Source organism: Sus scrofa, chromosome 17, assembly GCF_000003025.6.
Source record: "Sus scrofa isolate TJ Tabasco breed Duroc chromosome 17, Sscrofa11.1, whole genome shotgun sequence".
Taxonomy (NCBI): domain Eukaryota; kingdom Metazoa; phylum Chordata; class Mammalia; order Artiodactyla; family Suidae; genus Sus; species Sus scrofa.
This window is the reverse complement of record NC_010459.5, coordinates 11,905,545-11,919,652: the sequence shown is the minus strand read 5'-3', so window position 1 is coordinate 11,919,652 and position 14,108 is coordinate 11,905,545. Positions and strand designations below refer to the sequence as shown.

The 14,108-nt window shown below is 38.2% G+C and overlaps 1 protein-coding gene across 5 annotated transcripts in view; it reads right to left on the bottom strand.

Moving 5' to 3' along the window:
• The window catches only part of HOOK3 (hook microtubule tethering protein 3), a 101,190-nt gene continuing 87,582 nt past the window's right edge, over positions 501-14,108 (bottom strand). For 4 of the 5 annotated variants that reach the window (XM_021077846.1, XM_021077848.1, XM_021077849.1 and 1 more), the window contains one exon: positions 501-11,215. In XM_021077846.1, coding sequence (XP_020933505.1) covers positions 11,075-11,215 — 141 coding nt within the window. In that variant the 3' untranslated portion in view covers positions 501-11,074. The remainder of the gene's footprint in view (positions 11,216-14,108) is intronic. The other variant, XM_021077847.1, reaches the window with a different exon arrangement.

Genomic DNA, 14,108 nt, shown 5'->3' with positions numbered 1-14,108 from the left:
GTTTAACTTTCATCCCTAAGGACTCTGGACAAGCGGCTTACAAACATTAAGTACCAGCCTAAGTCAAAACAACATCTATCCTAGGCCCTGGGAAAAAACTCAAAGAATGTTCCTGATTTACGGCAAGTTAGTGGCATAATTTTAAGTTGATAGGACACTATGGCAAGTGCCAAAGGCAAGTGGGTGAATTCTATTAGACAATTTTATTTTATTCTTAGGGCCCCTCCTGCGGCATATGGAAGTTCCCAGGCTAGGGGTCAAATTGGAGCTCAGCAGCTGGCCTACACTACAGTCACAGCAACGCAGGATCCGAGCCATGTCTGCGGCCTACACCACAGCTCATGGCAATAGTGGATCCTTAACCCACTGAGCAGGGCCAGGGATCAAACCCACGTGCTCATGGATACTAATCATATTCGTTACTGCTGAGCCACAATGGGAACTCCTATTAGACAATTATTAAACATGTGTTTGTCACTGTCGAAGAAAGACAATCTAAGTTGAATTTTTATACAAGTCTTTATTTACAACTTGTTTAACAACTGTACACTTTTTGCAGCCTTGAAAACATTTTTGTACTTGAATGGGAAAATATAGTTTGACCAAATCTTAACTTTATTCTTCATATACATATACATATATTATATGCATACATATAAACATATACATATACATATAATTAATACCATAACAAGTTGGCAGTCATAAAATTAAAATGAGTTAAGTGATATCAAAAGGAAATACCATATAAGATTTCAAAAAAATTAAAAATCTGTCTCTGGTGATTTCTTTACGTTTTTGTGATTTTGGTGAAAATTTCTTACTGAGGCTCTCTAACAAGTCATTTACCTCAGAAAAACAGTGAGAAAACCCACGAATCTAACACATAAAATAGGGCTGGTAAACTTGGTAAACAGGTGGAAAAATGCTTGGATGCCATTTATGTACAATGTTGCTAAATCTGTATTGATTCCAATGGTGAAGTGAGAAATTTAGAGTCCTACGTGGATTTCCTTTTTGGATTACAGGGAGGAAGAATGAAACCGTGAAATTACAAATTCAGTCGTCAACCAGAAATAAGAACATACCTGGTAATATCCTTTTCGCAAAGGCTGAAGTGCAAGGTGGATAACTACAATGTCAAATACCAAACCAACAATTCACAGGATAATCAGTAATACTTAAGACATGAGTATAAGGCTTTAGAGTTGGGACTGTAATCAATACAACGCCAACTCCAATGTACTAAGGTGTTTTCCAGCTCATCTGAAAAGTTTTAAAAGTACTATAGGAAAAAAAAAAAAAAGCCTCTTCTATCCCCAAATCTTTGACAGAATTTGTTAATCAAAATAAGGCAAATGATTAAACTATTAGATATGTTTGAATTTTACCATTCATTACCATTCAAACTGGGTGTTATAAATGGGGGAGGGGCAATTGTCAAAATGTGAAAACTGCAAAACAAGATTAAACCTGGAAACTATTTTTCTGAGTACAAAGCATTATGCATCATACATAATCTGTAAACAGCAAAGTTAGTGACAGCAGTGACATTTAGTGCATCTGGTTTTTAAATGACTAAGGCTATTGAAAAACCAAAAGATTACTATGAAACAAATAAAAAGGCCCCAAATCATTGATTGGCATTTGTGTACAGTCATTTCCTGTATTTATACTATCATATTCTTTCTTATTTCAACCGTATCGAAAATTTCTCTTTAATAATATATTTTGGTAGAACATATGTTAAAATAGGCCACTGAGAAAATAATAAAATGAACTCGGATTATACCATTTACTCATCTGTACTTGAAGAACAGTAAGAATTTCATTATAGTCGCTTGGAATTTGATACCACTGGATTAAGTCTGCAGCTTGATTACAAAATTTAAAAAGGAAGAGGAAAGAATCTGATTTTCCTAACAGGATAGTTTTAACTAAATACCAAGCTGACTCTGAAGAGTTATGTTTAGTCTCTTACAGTTGTTAAAAAATTCAAAGATGCATTTGTATGCATCCTTTTAGTTATGTTACGCAGTTCAGTAAAAGGCCAAGTTAATTGATAAACCTTAAAAAAATGTTTTATTAACTAAGTCGCTGGAATAAAATGTTTGCTTCATACATGAACTTGATTCATAATCCAAGTGATTAAGAGAAAGAAGCTACGAAGAAAATCAAAGAAATTATCTGGATCTTGACATACTTGACATTTAAGATAAATGCAACTGTAGGGGCAGAAATAAACTGTTGGCAATTCTCATTAGCTCTATATAGATTTAAAAGTAAAAGAATAGAGGAATATGTTTATTAACTTTTACTTGTAAATAAGTGAAACATTCATTAGTTTCTGCTGGGTAAGTGTTAGAAGCTATGTGTCATCAATTTTAAAAGACTACCTAAAAAAGGAGAAAACCTGAACATACTAAGTTATGATTTATGAAGTTACTTAATTATATCACTTAAAAAGTAAAGTGCTAAGAATCTATATAAAAAATATACTGAAAACTAGTTTCAAAGAATGGGGTTTTGATTTTTCCTAGGTCTTTAAAAAGGGCTAGTATTAATTTTGATAAGAAAAATAGCTTTCTTCAATTATGCCAGCAAAATCTAAGCGTGTCACAGTTAGCTGAATATCTTTGTTTTGTCCTCATTCTCTCTTTGGCCATTACAGCACCATCAAAGGCATTTCCTACAGTGATGGAAATATTCTAGATTTGTGCTGCTCCATAAGGTAGCCATTTTCCATGTGTGGCTTTCTGGGCCCTTGAAATGTGGCTGGGGAACTGGGGAACCAAGTTTTATTTTTTTGTCTTTTTTTAGGGCCATACCTGTGGTATATGGAGGTTCCCAGGCTAGGGGTTGAATTGGAGCTGTAGCTGCCAGCCTTCACCACAGTCATAGCAACACTGGATCTGAGCCCCATCTGAGACCTACACCACAGCTCATGGCAACGCCGGATCCTTAACCCACTGAGCGAGGCCAGGGATCGAACCTGCGTCCTCAAGGATGCTAGTCAGATTCATTTCCACTGAGCCACAACATGAACTCCATGGGAACCAAATTCTTAATTTTAGTCAATTTGAATTTAAATCAGCACATGTGGCTGTGAATTGGACGAGGCAGGTCTAGAATCTACTCTTAACTAGGTAAACAGGAAGTCAGTGGATGTAAAGACATTAGAAGGTGCCATATCCGTTTGAGATTTTGTCCGTGAGTGTGAGTGTGACTGTGTGCACATAGGTGTGTTTAATTTTTTTTTTTCTTTTTAGGGCCGCACCTGTGGCATAGGGAGGTTCCCGGGCTAGGGGTCGAATCGGAGCTGCAGATGCCAGCCTACACCACAGCCACAGCAACGCCAGATCCAAGCCTCATCTTCAACCTACACCACAGCTCATGGCAATGCCCAGTCCTGAGCCCACTGAGCAAGGCCAGGTATCGAACCTGCATCCTCATGGATACTAGTTGGGTTCATTACTGCTGAGGCACAATGGGAACTCCTAGGTGTGTTTAATTTTAATTTTTTTTTTTTTTTTTTTTTTTTTTTTTACTGTGGGAGGATACAAGTGGCTCTTCCCTCAAAGGTAGGACTTTAGCCTTCTCTATATGTTGCCCTCTTCAAGGGGACCTGACTAAGCCAAGCACATCAGTAGGATGGGGGCTGATGCAGGAGACAGCCCTAGAGAAACTTGCCACACTATAAAAGCATTTCTCTCATCTAAAAACACAAAATATAAGAAAACTCTGAGAGTGTTCTTAAGAGCAAACCTCCCTAGTCTTTGGCAGTAATCATTTGTGTCAATGTTTATAGAACAAGAAATATTTCAGTACATTTTGACTATGATTTTGTTTAACTTTCTCTCTCTGGAGATTGAACCGATGCCACGGCAGCAACCCAAGCTGCTGCCGTGACAATGCCGGATGCTTAACTGCCCGGCCACCAGGGAACTCTTTGACTATAAAAGACTAACATATTCAAGTACATACTGCAAGAGTCCTGACTCCCCGAAACATCTCACAACAGAACAAGCTGAAAACCTGCCTATGTTTGAACTTGAGAAAATGGCCAAGTTCATAATGCCTACCTGTTTTAGCAGAACTGAGACTATTTTTGTAGCTTTCTGCCCTCATTAGCGTCTGCCTTTTCCCATCTCCTCACTCCCACCATTTTCCAGATTCTCAGACTTTTCAGTTCTTGGAATGTGCTTGCTTTCTCCTGTCTGAGAATATTCAAAGATGAGGAAACTATGAAAGCGAAGGCCAGTTTGCAGGTTGGTAGTTTAGGAGACAGGCAGATCAGAGGTGAGAACATCTTTTGATGAACCAGAAGACTGTTTCCTTTTTATTAAGGCCACTCCAGAAAACAGAAAGTTTAAAGTGTGCCTGCATGTGAGAGAACTTGGCTTCATGAGGAGGAACTTGTAAGAGTCTTATTAATGTGAAATATAAAATGCAATGCACACCTAGTAGCCCCAACCCAGGTTCAGAGAGATTTCTAGACTTAGAACTTCGGACCTGACTTAAAACATCTCAGGAAGAGTACAAAGCCCATTTATTTGGGCAATCTTTTACATTTTTCTTGGTGAGTGTTCCAAAATAAGGAAAAGAACCCCTATGGAATAGATATAAATGGAAAATGCCACAGAAAGGTAGAAGGAAAAATCATTACCTAATATTAGTAAAGTGCTGTGAATCTTGCAGGAAAGTATAAATAATACATACGTGAGTAGAACAGTAAATAATATTAAGACGCTCATCTCTAACAGTGACATATGTAAAAAAGACACACTACAGAATGTATATACAGTAATCACTGTCCAGAGGTCAACAAACACATCAAGAATAAAACGAGTCCCTTTCATGAAATTTACAACACAAATGCTAGTCTACTCATTTCTCTTTGCTAACTTAGAGATCCCTAACCAGACAACACCTGCTCAGAAGCCTCCTGCCTACGTTAAAGCCTCAGCGTGCTTTGGTAGCTTTTTTTCTTTTTGCCTTGAGACCGCTGTCTATTTAAGTATCTTTGAGCTCTGAGTAGATATCATTGAGGTTATCTGATAGTTCCATGGGCCTTAAATTTTGAGGCTATGGACACCTTCTCCGATGCTTTTACCTCTAGACCCTCAACATCTAATTCAGAGCCAGTTAATGCCTGATCAGTTCCATAAAGGCTCTTCTTGATACGTACTAAAAAAAAAAAAAAAAAAAAAAAAAAAAGCCTTCTCTTGCCTTCATTTTAAACACAGGTTTCTGTGGGGCTGCTCCACAGAGTTAGGGGAGACAGAAAGCTGAGCAGCTGGTTTGTAAACCAGGTAGAGCATGAGGTCCAGCTAACTGATGGGAAGCTAGTGGTGATTTTTAGCCACCAAAGATCTCTCACCTCATCAAATCCTATTATCCTTAGGCCCTTGAATCCCTGCCTCAGGTTTGGTGATGGGTTAACAGCTTCAGAATAAAAATCAATGCTTCCATCTACCCACCAATATGTACAGCTGGTGCTGTGTGCCCAGCGTTTGCCCACTGAAGGGAAGGATGGTTAGAAAATAAATTATGTTTTTGTCTACTCTTTTCTCTTGAATGATCACGTAACAAAGTCAGAAGATTTTATGAAAACTCCTACTTTAGGGACATCTGTTAAGACAATTGTTAAGTTCAACTGTATTAGTACTTCTATCTGCCTGGATATTTGTTTCTAAATCAGCCATTGCTTATCCCAATAGTCAATTCTGTTCTCAGAGAATGGATCTGGCTTCACAGCCTTCTGTTACTCCCTCAGATTTCTATGCTCGCTTACACACCACATACAGACCTATCTCACAGAATATTACTAGAAAATGTTAGAAAGCAGAAAAATACTGAAGAGCAATGTAATTGCTGAAATAGAGTGGTTAGGAAATGTTGATGGACCCACAACTGCCAAGACTCATATATTTTCCACAATTAGGTTCAGGACTCCCATTTCTCAAGTAAACTGATGTCCCTTCTCTACCGTTTTAAGTGCAGTGTGAAGAATCCAAGTATGTATCAAGATAACATTAAATATAAATTTTATAAGTTTTTATAGTTATAAATACATGGGAACTGGATTGATAAAAGGCTGTTTGAAAGCAAAGTTATTAGTACATATTTCATAAGAACATAATCAGTGATTTAAAAGAGATGGATGCCATCCTATCTGTACTGTCCTTCATTTTATTTTTTAATTTTTTTTGCTTTTTTTTTTTTTTTTTTTTTTCCTTTTCAGGGCTGTAGGTATGGCAAATGGAAGTTCCCAGGCTAGGAGTCAAATCAGAGCTATAGCTGCCAGCCTACACCACAGCCACAGCAATGCCAGATCCAAGCTGCATCTGCAATCTACACCACAGCCCATGGCAACACTGGATCCTTGACCCACTGAGCAAGGCCAGGGATTGAACCCACATCCTCATGGATACCAGTTGGGTTCATTTCTGCTGAGCCACAACAGGAACTTCCTGTCCTTCATTTTATAAAAAGGAAGCTAAATACTGATACTTCCATGATTTAGGGGGATGCGGAGGGGTAGAAATCAGTTCGGTCTGGAGGAAATTATTTTTGTTTTTTTATACTTCTGAGAAATAAATAGTATTTACTGTGAAACTTTAGAACAATAGAAGTATCGTACTTAAATTGGACACTAAAACATTTTCAACAAAATGAACATACACCAATTATTATTTAAATATGCTTTATAGAAAGTAAAAAATTATATGACAGATACATTGAGAAGAGCTTTCCTCATATAAAAACTTCATGATACAAAACACTCGCATCATTAGAGTTACAAATAAGCTCCAAGACTGCTTTCTAAATGTAGTGAGATGGATTGTACATCTACCCAAATAAGCTGACATTTTGACCACTGGGACTATAGGGAAAGAGATCATCATTATTGAATGGAAAACCCTTTTAATGTATAAAAGGGTAAAAATTTAAAAGATGCTAAAATAATTTTCAAAGATCCCGAGATCCCACGTTATTTGGTTCTATACAGTCTCATCCTACTTTATAGTGTATCACACAGGCTTCACTGGGTTTTTTTGTTGTTGTTTGTTTTTTGTCCTTTTAGGGCTGCACCCGTGGCATATGGAAGTTCCCACACTAGGAGATGAATCAGAGCTGTAGTTGCTGGCCTACATTATAGCCATAGCCATGCCAGATCGGAACCGAGTCTGCAACTCACACCATAGCTCAAGGCAACAACAGATCTTTAACCCACTGAGTGGGATCAAACCCGCATCCTCATGGATACTAGTTGGGTTCATTTCTGCTGAGCCACAACGGGAACAAACACCTAGGCTTCACTATTAAGAAGCACAATCCTACATCAGACTGACAGCCAATTCTGGGCAAAGAGCCCCTTCATAACATAAAGATAAAAAGTCAAAATATGTTTCCATCATTTAATGAACAGACAACCAAAAGCATTATTGTTATTTTGCCCTCAGCAAAAAGCCAGATGCCAAGCACTTTCCTCTCCCTTTTTAGGATCACAGGTATTCCTAGCCAGGTGGCTATAAACTAAGCTGGGTTTACACTACCTGTGGGTTGTGGATGCTTCTGCAGAGAAACCTCACGTGTTCCAAGTGGGGCTAACTGTAACACTCCTGGAGACTGAGATCTGGACAAGTGGAGGTTAAATACAGAGAGTTAAGCTTAAAAATTCAGAATTTTGTTTCAAGATAATTCTTATATTGGGATTAAGATGTTCGAGTTTTTTTTTGTTTTTTTTTTTTTTAAACAATGGCATTATCTTTAAAAGATGAATGCTTGTCAAAAAGTAAGAGATGCTCCAAAATACTCCATATCATAAGACAGGAATAAACAAGACTGCTACTGAAGAGACAGGGGTAAAACGGCTCATAGATAAAGTGTACCTTTCCTACACCCTAAATCATCCTTCCCTTCACATCACCCAGCACGGAGCTTCATGCCTTCCTGAGGACTGCTGATACATATGGGTATTAGCCTCATTATAATGAATCATCTCACTAGCCAATTTTACCAGGCTGGACCATCAAACAAATAATTCAATCCTGATCAATTTTAGAAAATGGAGCTTTTATTTAGGGACTTCTTTTTCTTGGTTATTATTAAGAAATCAGACAAATTTTAAAAAGATATGATCCAAGTTTTTGAAAGTTCTCTTAAGATACGTACAAATGTATTATTTATTCTCTTTTTGAGATGTGTTAGACTATGATATTTGCTGGATCTTTTCTGCCATTACAAACTTCTTAAATACACACTGCAGAATATACATTTTATGCTTGTATAGTCCTTAGTTATTAACTTTGTATTTTCTTACCCTGGTTAGAAGGAAGAAGGAAAATAAGCTTTTTGTTTATAAGAATTCAGACTCTGGGGTGATGGCTCACCCCAACCTCAGCTCAGTGACACTGTGCTGACTCCACTGCTGCCCTAGCAGACGGTGGCTTTGTGGAGCTACTGGGTACAAGGTACTGCACAGTATGGCTCCTGTCTACATAAGGCGCCCAATGTCTTTTAACTTCCAGATGGACCAGGCACCATCACAAACCTCCTGAGAAAAAAAATCAATTATTACTGAGGAAAGAGAAATTTATAAGTCCTTTCCAAAGATGAGCAAAGGAAACAGGGCTTGCCACTGTGACAGCTAAGTTTTATTCCTGCTTTTTAAAAAAGTGTCACGAAATGTTTAGAAACATAATTTCTACTATGTAATGAAAGCAATACACTGAAATGTAAAGATACTATATAAAGGTGAGTGAAAGTTATGAATGTAAACACCAAAATAATGGCATGCAACAGTGGCTGAAGAAAAAAAACCTGGAGCACTTCTTTCTAAAAGCTTGGTACTTTCTTCTCCCATTTAGAGGAACATATCTGAATAGATGGTAAGTAGGAGACCAGCACTGAGGCAACAAATAAAGAACTGAAATGAAAAACCTCTTACCTAGTGGGATATAGCCCATTTAATAAATAGCTCATAGACTCTTGTATTTTCATCCGTCATATTCCGCAGGCATGTTTCCCAACAGTTCAATTTTACCAAGGTTATTTAGTGTTTATGCCCCGACGGATTAGGATCAAGGAACAGTTGGGTCCTTCCTCTAACTTGTGAGGTAAAGGGATAGGAAAGGCTGTACCATCTTAAATCACCTTTAATGTTTCATTGTTAAAACTTTCCATGTTGACGAGGTTTGCTTAGCCTCCCAAGGCCCCACAATGCATTCCACTCCAGTGGTTCTCTCCGTTACTACTAGTTCTTCTTGCCTTACCTCTTACCAGGCAGAAGGACTCACACTGAGCTCAGACTTCTGTACTTAATGTGAAAAATTAGCACAATGCATGAAGTCATTTCTGTGGATTCTAATACCTTTCTTCAAGTATGATTTCTGAGGACAAATGAAAACACTACCAATTTTCAGGTCAACTTTCTTATGAAAAAGAAAATAAGGATTTAAAATAAAACACCTGAATAGAATCTGAAAGTTCTTAACTATATCTAGCTTGATTTAAAGTTACTCATTTGTACTTAATATATAATACTAAATGCAACCTGAACTTCCAAAGAGCAAGTACATGAAGTGAAATCCTCTTAAGAGGTGACCTATCTGAAACCAAAACCAAACAAGCAAATAACCTCATTTCAATAAATTTTGCCTTAAAAAAAAAAAAAAAAAAGGGCTATGGTGCAAGAAAAAGTCTGGAGGGGAACTTAAATTTAATTTGGGGCCAAATAGTTAAGCCAATGTGGAAAGTCAAGCAGAGACACTTTGTGTTCAAATGAATGATATTTTGCACTTATATAGCACCTTATGTAGTCAAAGTGCTTTACAATCATGATTACTTGACAGCCATTCATCAATGTAAATAAACATAGTCTATAATCTGTCAACAAATCTAAGCACTTTGGGGCAACCAAATACCCAAGAGAATCTACTCAGTAGCAAATTCTCAGACTAGTACACAGAAGAAAGATTTAAGAGACTTGTTACTACATCACATATAAGAAGTCACTTATTGATCTTAATGACTGATATTAAGATGGTTAAGTATTAGGAATTATTGAGAAATAGAAGAGTTTATGTTAAAGAATAAGTAAAACAAATGAGGTACAAGTCAACAAGGAAACTACCCCAAAGGTAAGGCTACCAATGACTTGTATTAGGTGTACAAAAAAAAAAAAAAATCAATCTTTTAGATGTGGAGGGCAGTTGAAACTGCAAATGTCAGGCCCATTGTTAGAATTGATCCTCAGTTATTGTGAGATTCCAAAACAAGAGAAAAAAAATGAATGCACTGCCTGATTTTTTTTCTTCTATAACTTCTCCCCAGTTAACCTAACCAATGCATTCACATCTGTCAGCAAACAAGACAGCAGGAAATAATGAAATTCTATTTATGTTTAAAAAATAGTTTCCAAATCTTTGGACAAATTTAATTTCCTATAAAACAATGTGAAAACTCATTTTTTCCCTTCTAAATAATTCTATCAGGTGCTGAAGGTAGGATCTGATTAGCACCTCTGCCAATATATTTATGTCTTTGCAAAAAGTGCATTTGCCAACCATTTTATATAGTAAATATGCACGTTATTTGAGGTGCATTTGGAAAACAATTGAAAACACAGATTAATACATCATAAAAAGATTAATTCCCTTTAAACAAAGACATTCTTAGAAAGCATGGTAACACAGAGGCACAATAAAGAATATAAATTGTATATCAATTATTGGCAGAAAATCTAATTCATTACAAAGCCTACACCATTGGGGAAAGGACATTTTCATACAAAGAAAAGTACTACACTAATATACAACACTTTTAACTGGGCATTTAAAAATTTTTTGGCACATTTAAAGGAACCGAAAGGACTACAGAATAAAGGACCAAGAAACTGAAACATTATAGATACGGAGGAGAGAAAGTCCTCAAATGAGAAACAACTAAATAGTAACATAAAAGAGAGACAAAATATAAGCTGGCTGAATTTCCTGAAATGTTGTTATACATAACAGAAGTATGTTTTGAATTCAGGGTGTTTTTTTTAAATTCTAACAGCAAGACTTGTCTACCTTGCTGTGGCTGGCTGCACGTGGCCTGGGTATGATCTTCTCGTGCTGGTGGCCTGTCTTTGCCTCGCCAGAAATGACTGCCCTGAACTTGTGCTAGCAAGTCTGTCTTCAGCCGCCTTTTTATGAAGAGTCATTCCCTACATAACAGGGGGAAAAAAAGGAATCAATGGAAAAATAGTGGAACACACTCTTACCAAAGACCATTTCATCATGCAGGATTTGTGATGTGGCTTAAGGCACTATTAGGAATGTTAATTCTGCTCATTATAGATGAAAATCTTACAGACATTGCAGTTTCAACAATTAGTACAAATCTTCTATCAGAAAAATTAAGGCTTAATTTTCTGAATTTATGATCACCCAAATGTAGATGATAGAGATGGATTTTTGGAACACATTACCCATATACAATCATCCATACTTCCCTTTCAAACCAATATTATAGTGATTTTCCAAGAAAAAAAGGGCAATTGATTGGTAGCAGCTGATTCATGTGGAGATGTGGAAATCACAGGGCTTGTTTAGAAGGTAAATGCAAAAGCACTTGTTTCTTAAGGTGGAGGTCACACCAGGTCCATACCTACCACCACGCTGTTTTCTTCACTTCAGGCAGACTTGTGTCCTCAAGTCAAGAAAAGTTCCTGACAGCCCACAACAGAGGCCCATCCGGGCGCAGGGGGTCTTGCATGAGGGCTGGAGAAGGAGGCCTCCGTGCTTAGAGGGCAGCAGGGCCCAGAGTACCTCAGAGGGAGGAGGAAACCTGGGCCTCCCTACACACGAGGGCTCCCAGTGAGGTCACAGAGAGCAGGACAAAGTGGATTTGGTGCCCACTGCATCGGCCGGGGAGGAACTTCGGCCAGAGGAACAGGAACTGCTGAGAGCGGCAAGTTCCTCTCACCAGGGACTGAAACAAGACGATGGAGAGGAAGGGGACCCGGTGATGAAGGAGCTGGGCAGACACGCAGGGAAGACTCGAGAGAAGATGGGCCTCCTGCACTAGCCGGCCTCGAGGGAAACAGGGTCACAGCTCCACGTCTTTAACAGAATTCACTCGGTCACATACACAACACTCCCCACTTTCCCAAGAGAAAATCCAGGACGTGCTTCTTACTCAACTTGATATTAAGGCACTTGAGGCTCTGGGATCAAACATCTGCTGGTAATATTTATTACTATAAATATAATATTATAACAATTATATTTTATTTAAAATATATTCTTTACCCTCACTTTCACATTCCAAGCCATTTACTCAAGTTCTTGACACACCTGTGAGGTGTCAATCCCCATCTCGAGGCCATTCTCTGAGATACTGCGTATCTTTTCCCAGCACGCACCATCCCTGATTCCATTTCGGTTGTCTGAGAGGCAGAACTCTCTCCACGTCCAGGAGAAGCTGCTACCGGCTATCTTACCTGACCACGCGCTGGGGTTGTACCTTCACTCGCCAGAGAGCTGAAAACTCTCCTTTAATACCACATCACAGAATAAATGAGTTTGGTTCCAAAAGGAATACAGTATGTGGAAGTCATAAAACTTAATCAGGTATATGCAATTACTGGTAAGGGTTGAGAGGCAGGGTTCCGAGACTGCTAACATTAACCTCCGAGGAGGACACAAAGGAAGCAGAGTAAGTGTGGTCAGGACTCCTTCCCAGAGACCTTCCGGAAGTATAGCTTTTTCCTAATATTTTTACATTTTAATTTTCAGTGAATCTCTGATTGTCAATGATAATAGTATTGTAAACCTTTGAATGATTTCTTTTGCTTTTTAAAATTGTGATAAAATCTTAAATATGTAGTTTTAACCCAGGCAAATATAAGTGTGGACATGTCATGAAGTTGTATGTATTTTTCTTTTTTTTTTTTGGTCGCACCCACAGCATGTGGAAGTTCCTGGGCCAGGAGTGGAAAGCGCGCCACAGCAGTGATGATGACAGATCCTTAAACTGCTGAGCCACCAGGAAACCACTGTATAAATTTCTCGACAAAGTTCAGATCACATTATTAGGAGATGTGGGACATTAACCTTTAAAAGACACAGTATCAATTATAACTGTAAAAGAGAAACAATGATACTGTGCCAATAACACAACTACAGGGTCTGAGGGATGTGAGGAAAAGAATCTGGCCTAGTTTCGAATCTCAGGCAACTAACATTTTGAAAAGGCAGAAATGTGGTCTTACTGGGAAGAACAAAGAAGATAAAGGTCTAGGAAATAATATTGAAAAAGAACAGCTCATAGCTCTTCAAACCCAGAAAAAAAAATATATATATATATTTTTTTGGTCTTTTTAGGGTTGCACTCGCAGCATGTGGAGATTCCCAGGCTGGGGACTGAATGGAAACTGTCGCCACTGGCCTACACCACAGCCACAGCAACACTGGGATCCGAGCTGCACCTGCAACCTACACCACAACTCACATCAACATTGGATCCTTAACCCACTGAGTGAGGCCAGGGATCGAACCCGTGTCCTCACCGATACTAACTAGTTGGGTTTGTTCCTGCTGAGCCATGACAGGAATGTCAGAAAAATCTTACTGAAAAATCTTACCAAAAGGTTGATATGCACTTATTTTCCCCTGCAATACTTTTTTTGTGTTGGAAAATTCAATTTCAAAACCTCCAGTTGTTCAGGGTCTAACACCGTGACCATTTAACCAACTCTGTGAGTCAGTTAAACTCTTTTCATGATAAGTAGCACTCCTGCAAGGCACTGAAATAGTCTTACAAAACAAAAGCTACTGCATCTGGGTTTAGATAGCCCTACCACCAGAATAAAGTGGTTCTATAGGACAGAGATCAAACTGTCATTTATCTCTCTATCCACCAGGACAGGGATAATGACATGTCCACAACATTCTAGCCCTGGTCACATGGTTCTCCTATCTCCTGCTGAGCCCTAAGATCACCACTGGAGTTTTGTTAGTGTGAGTTAGGACAGGAATTACTTTCAGATTCATTCGGTAGAATTACTTCTATGGTAAAGGGAGTATAACAAATACCTCACATTCACTGAACTCTGC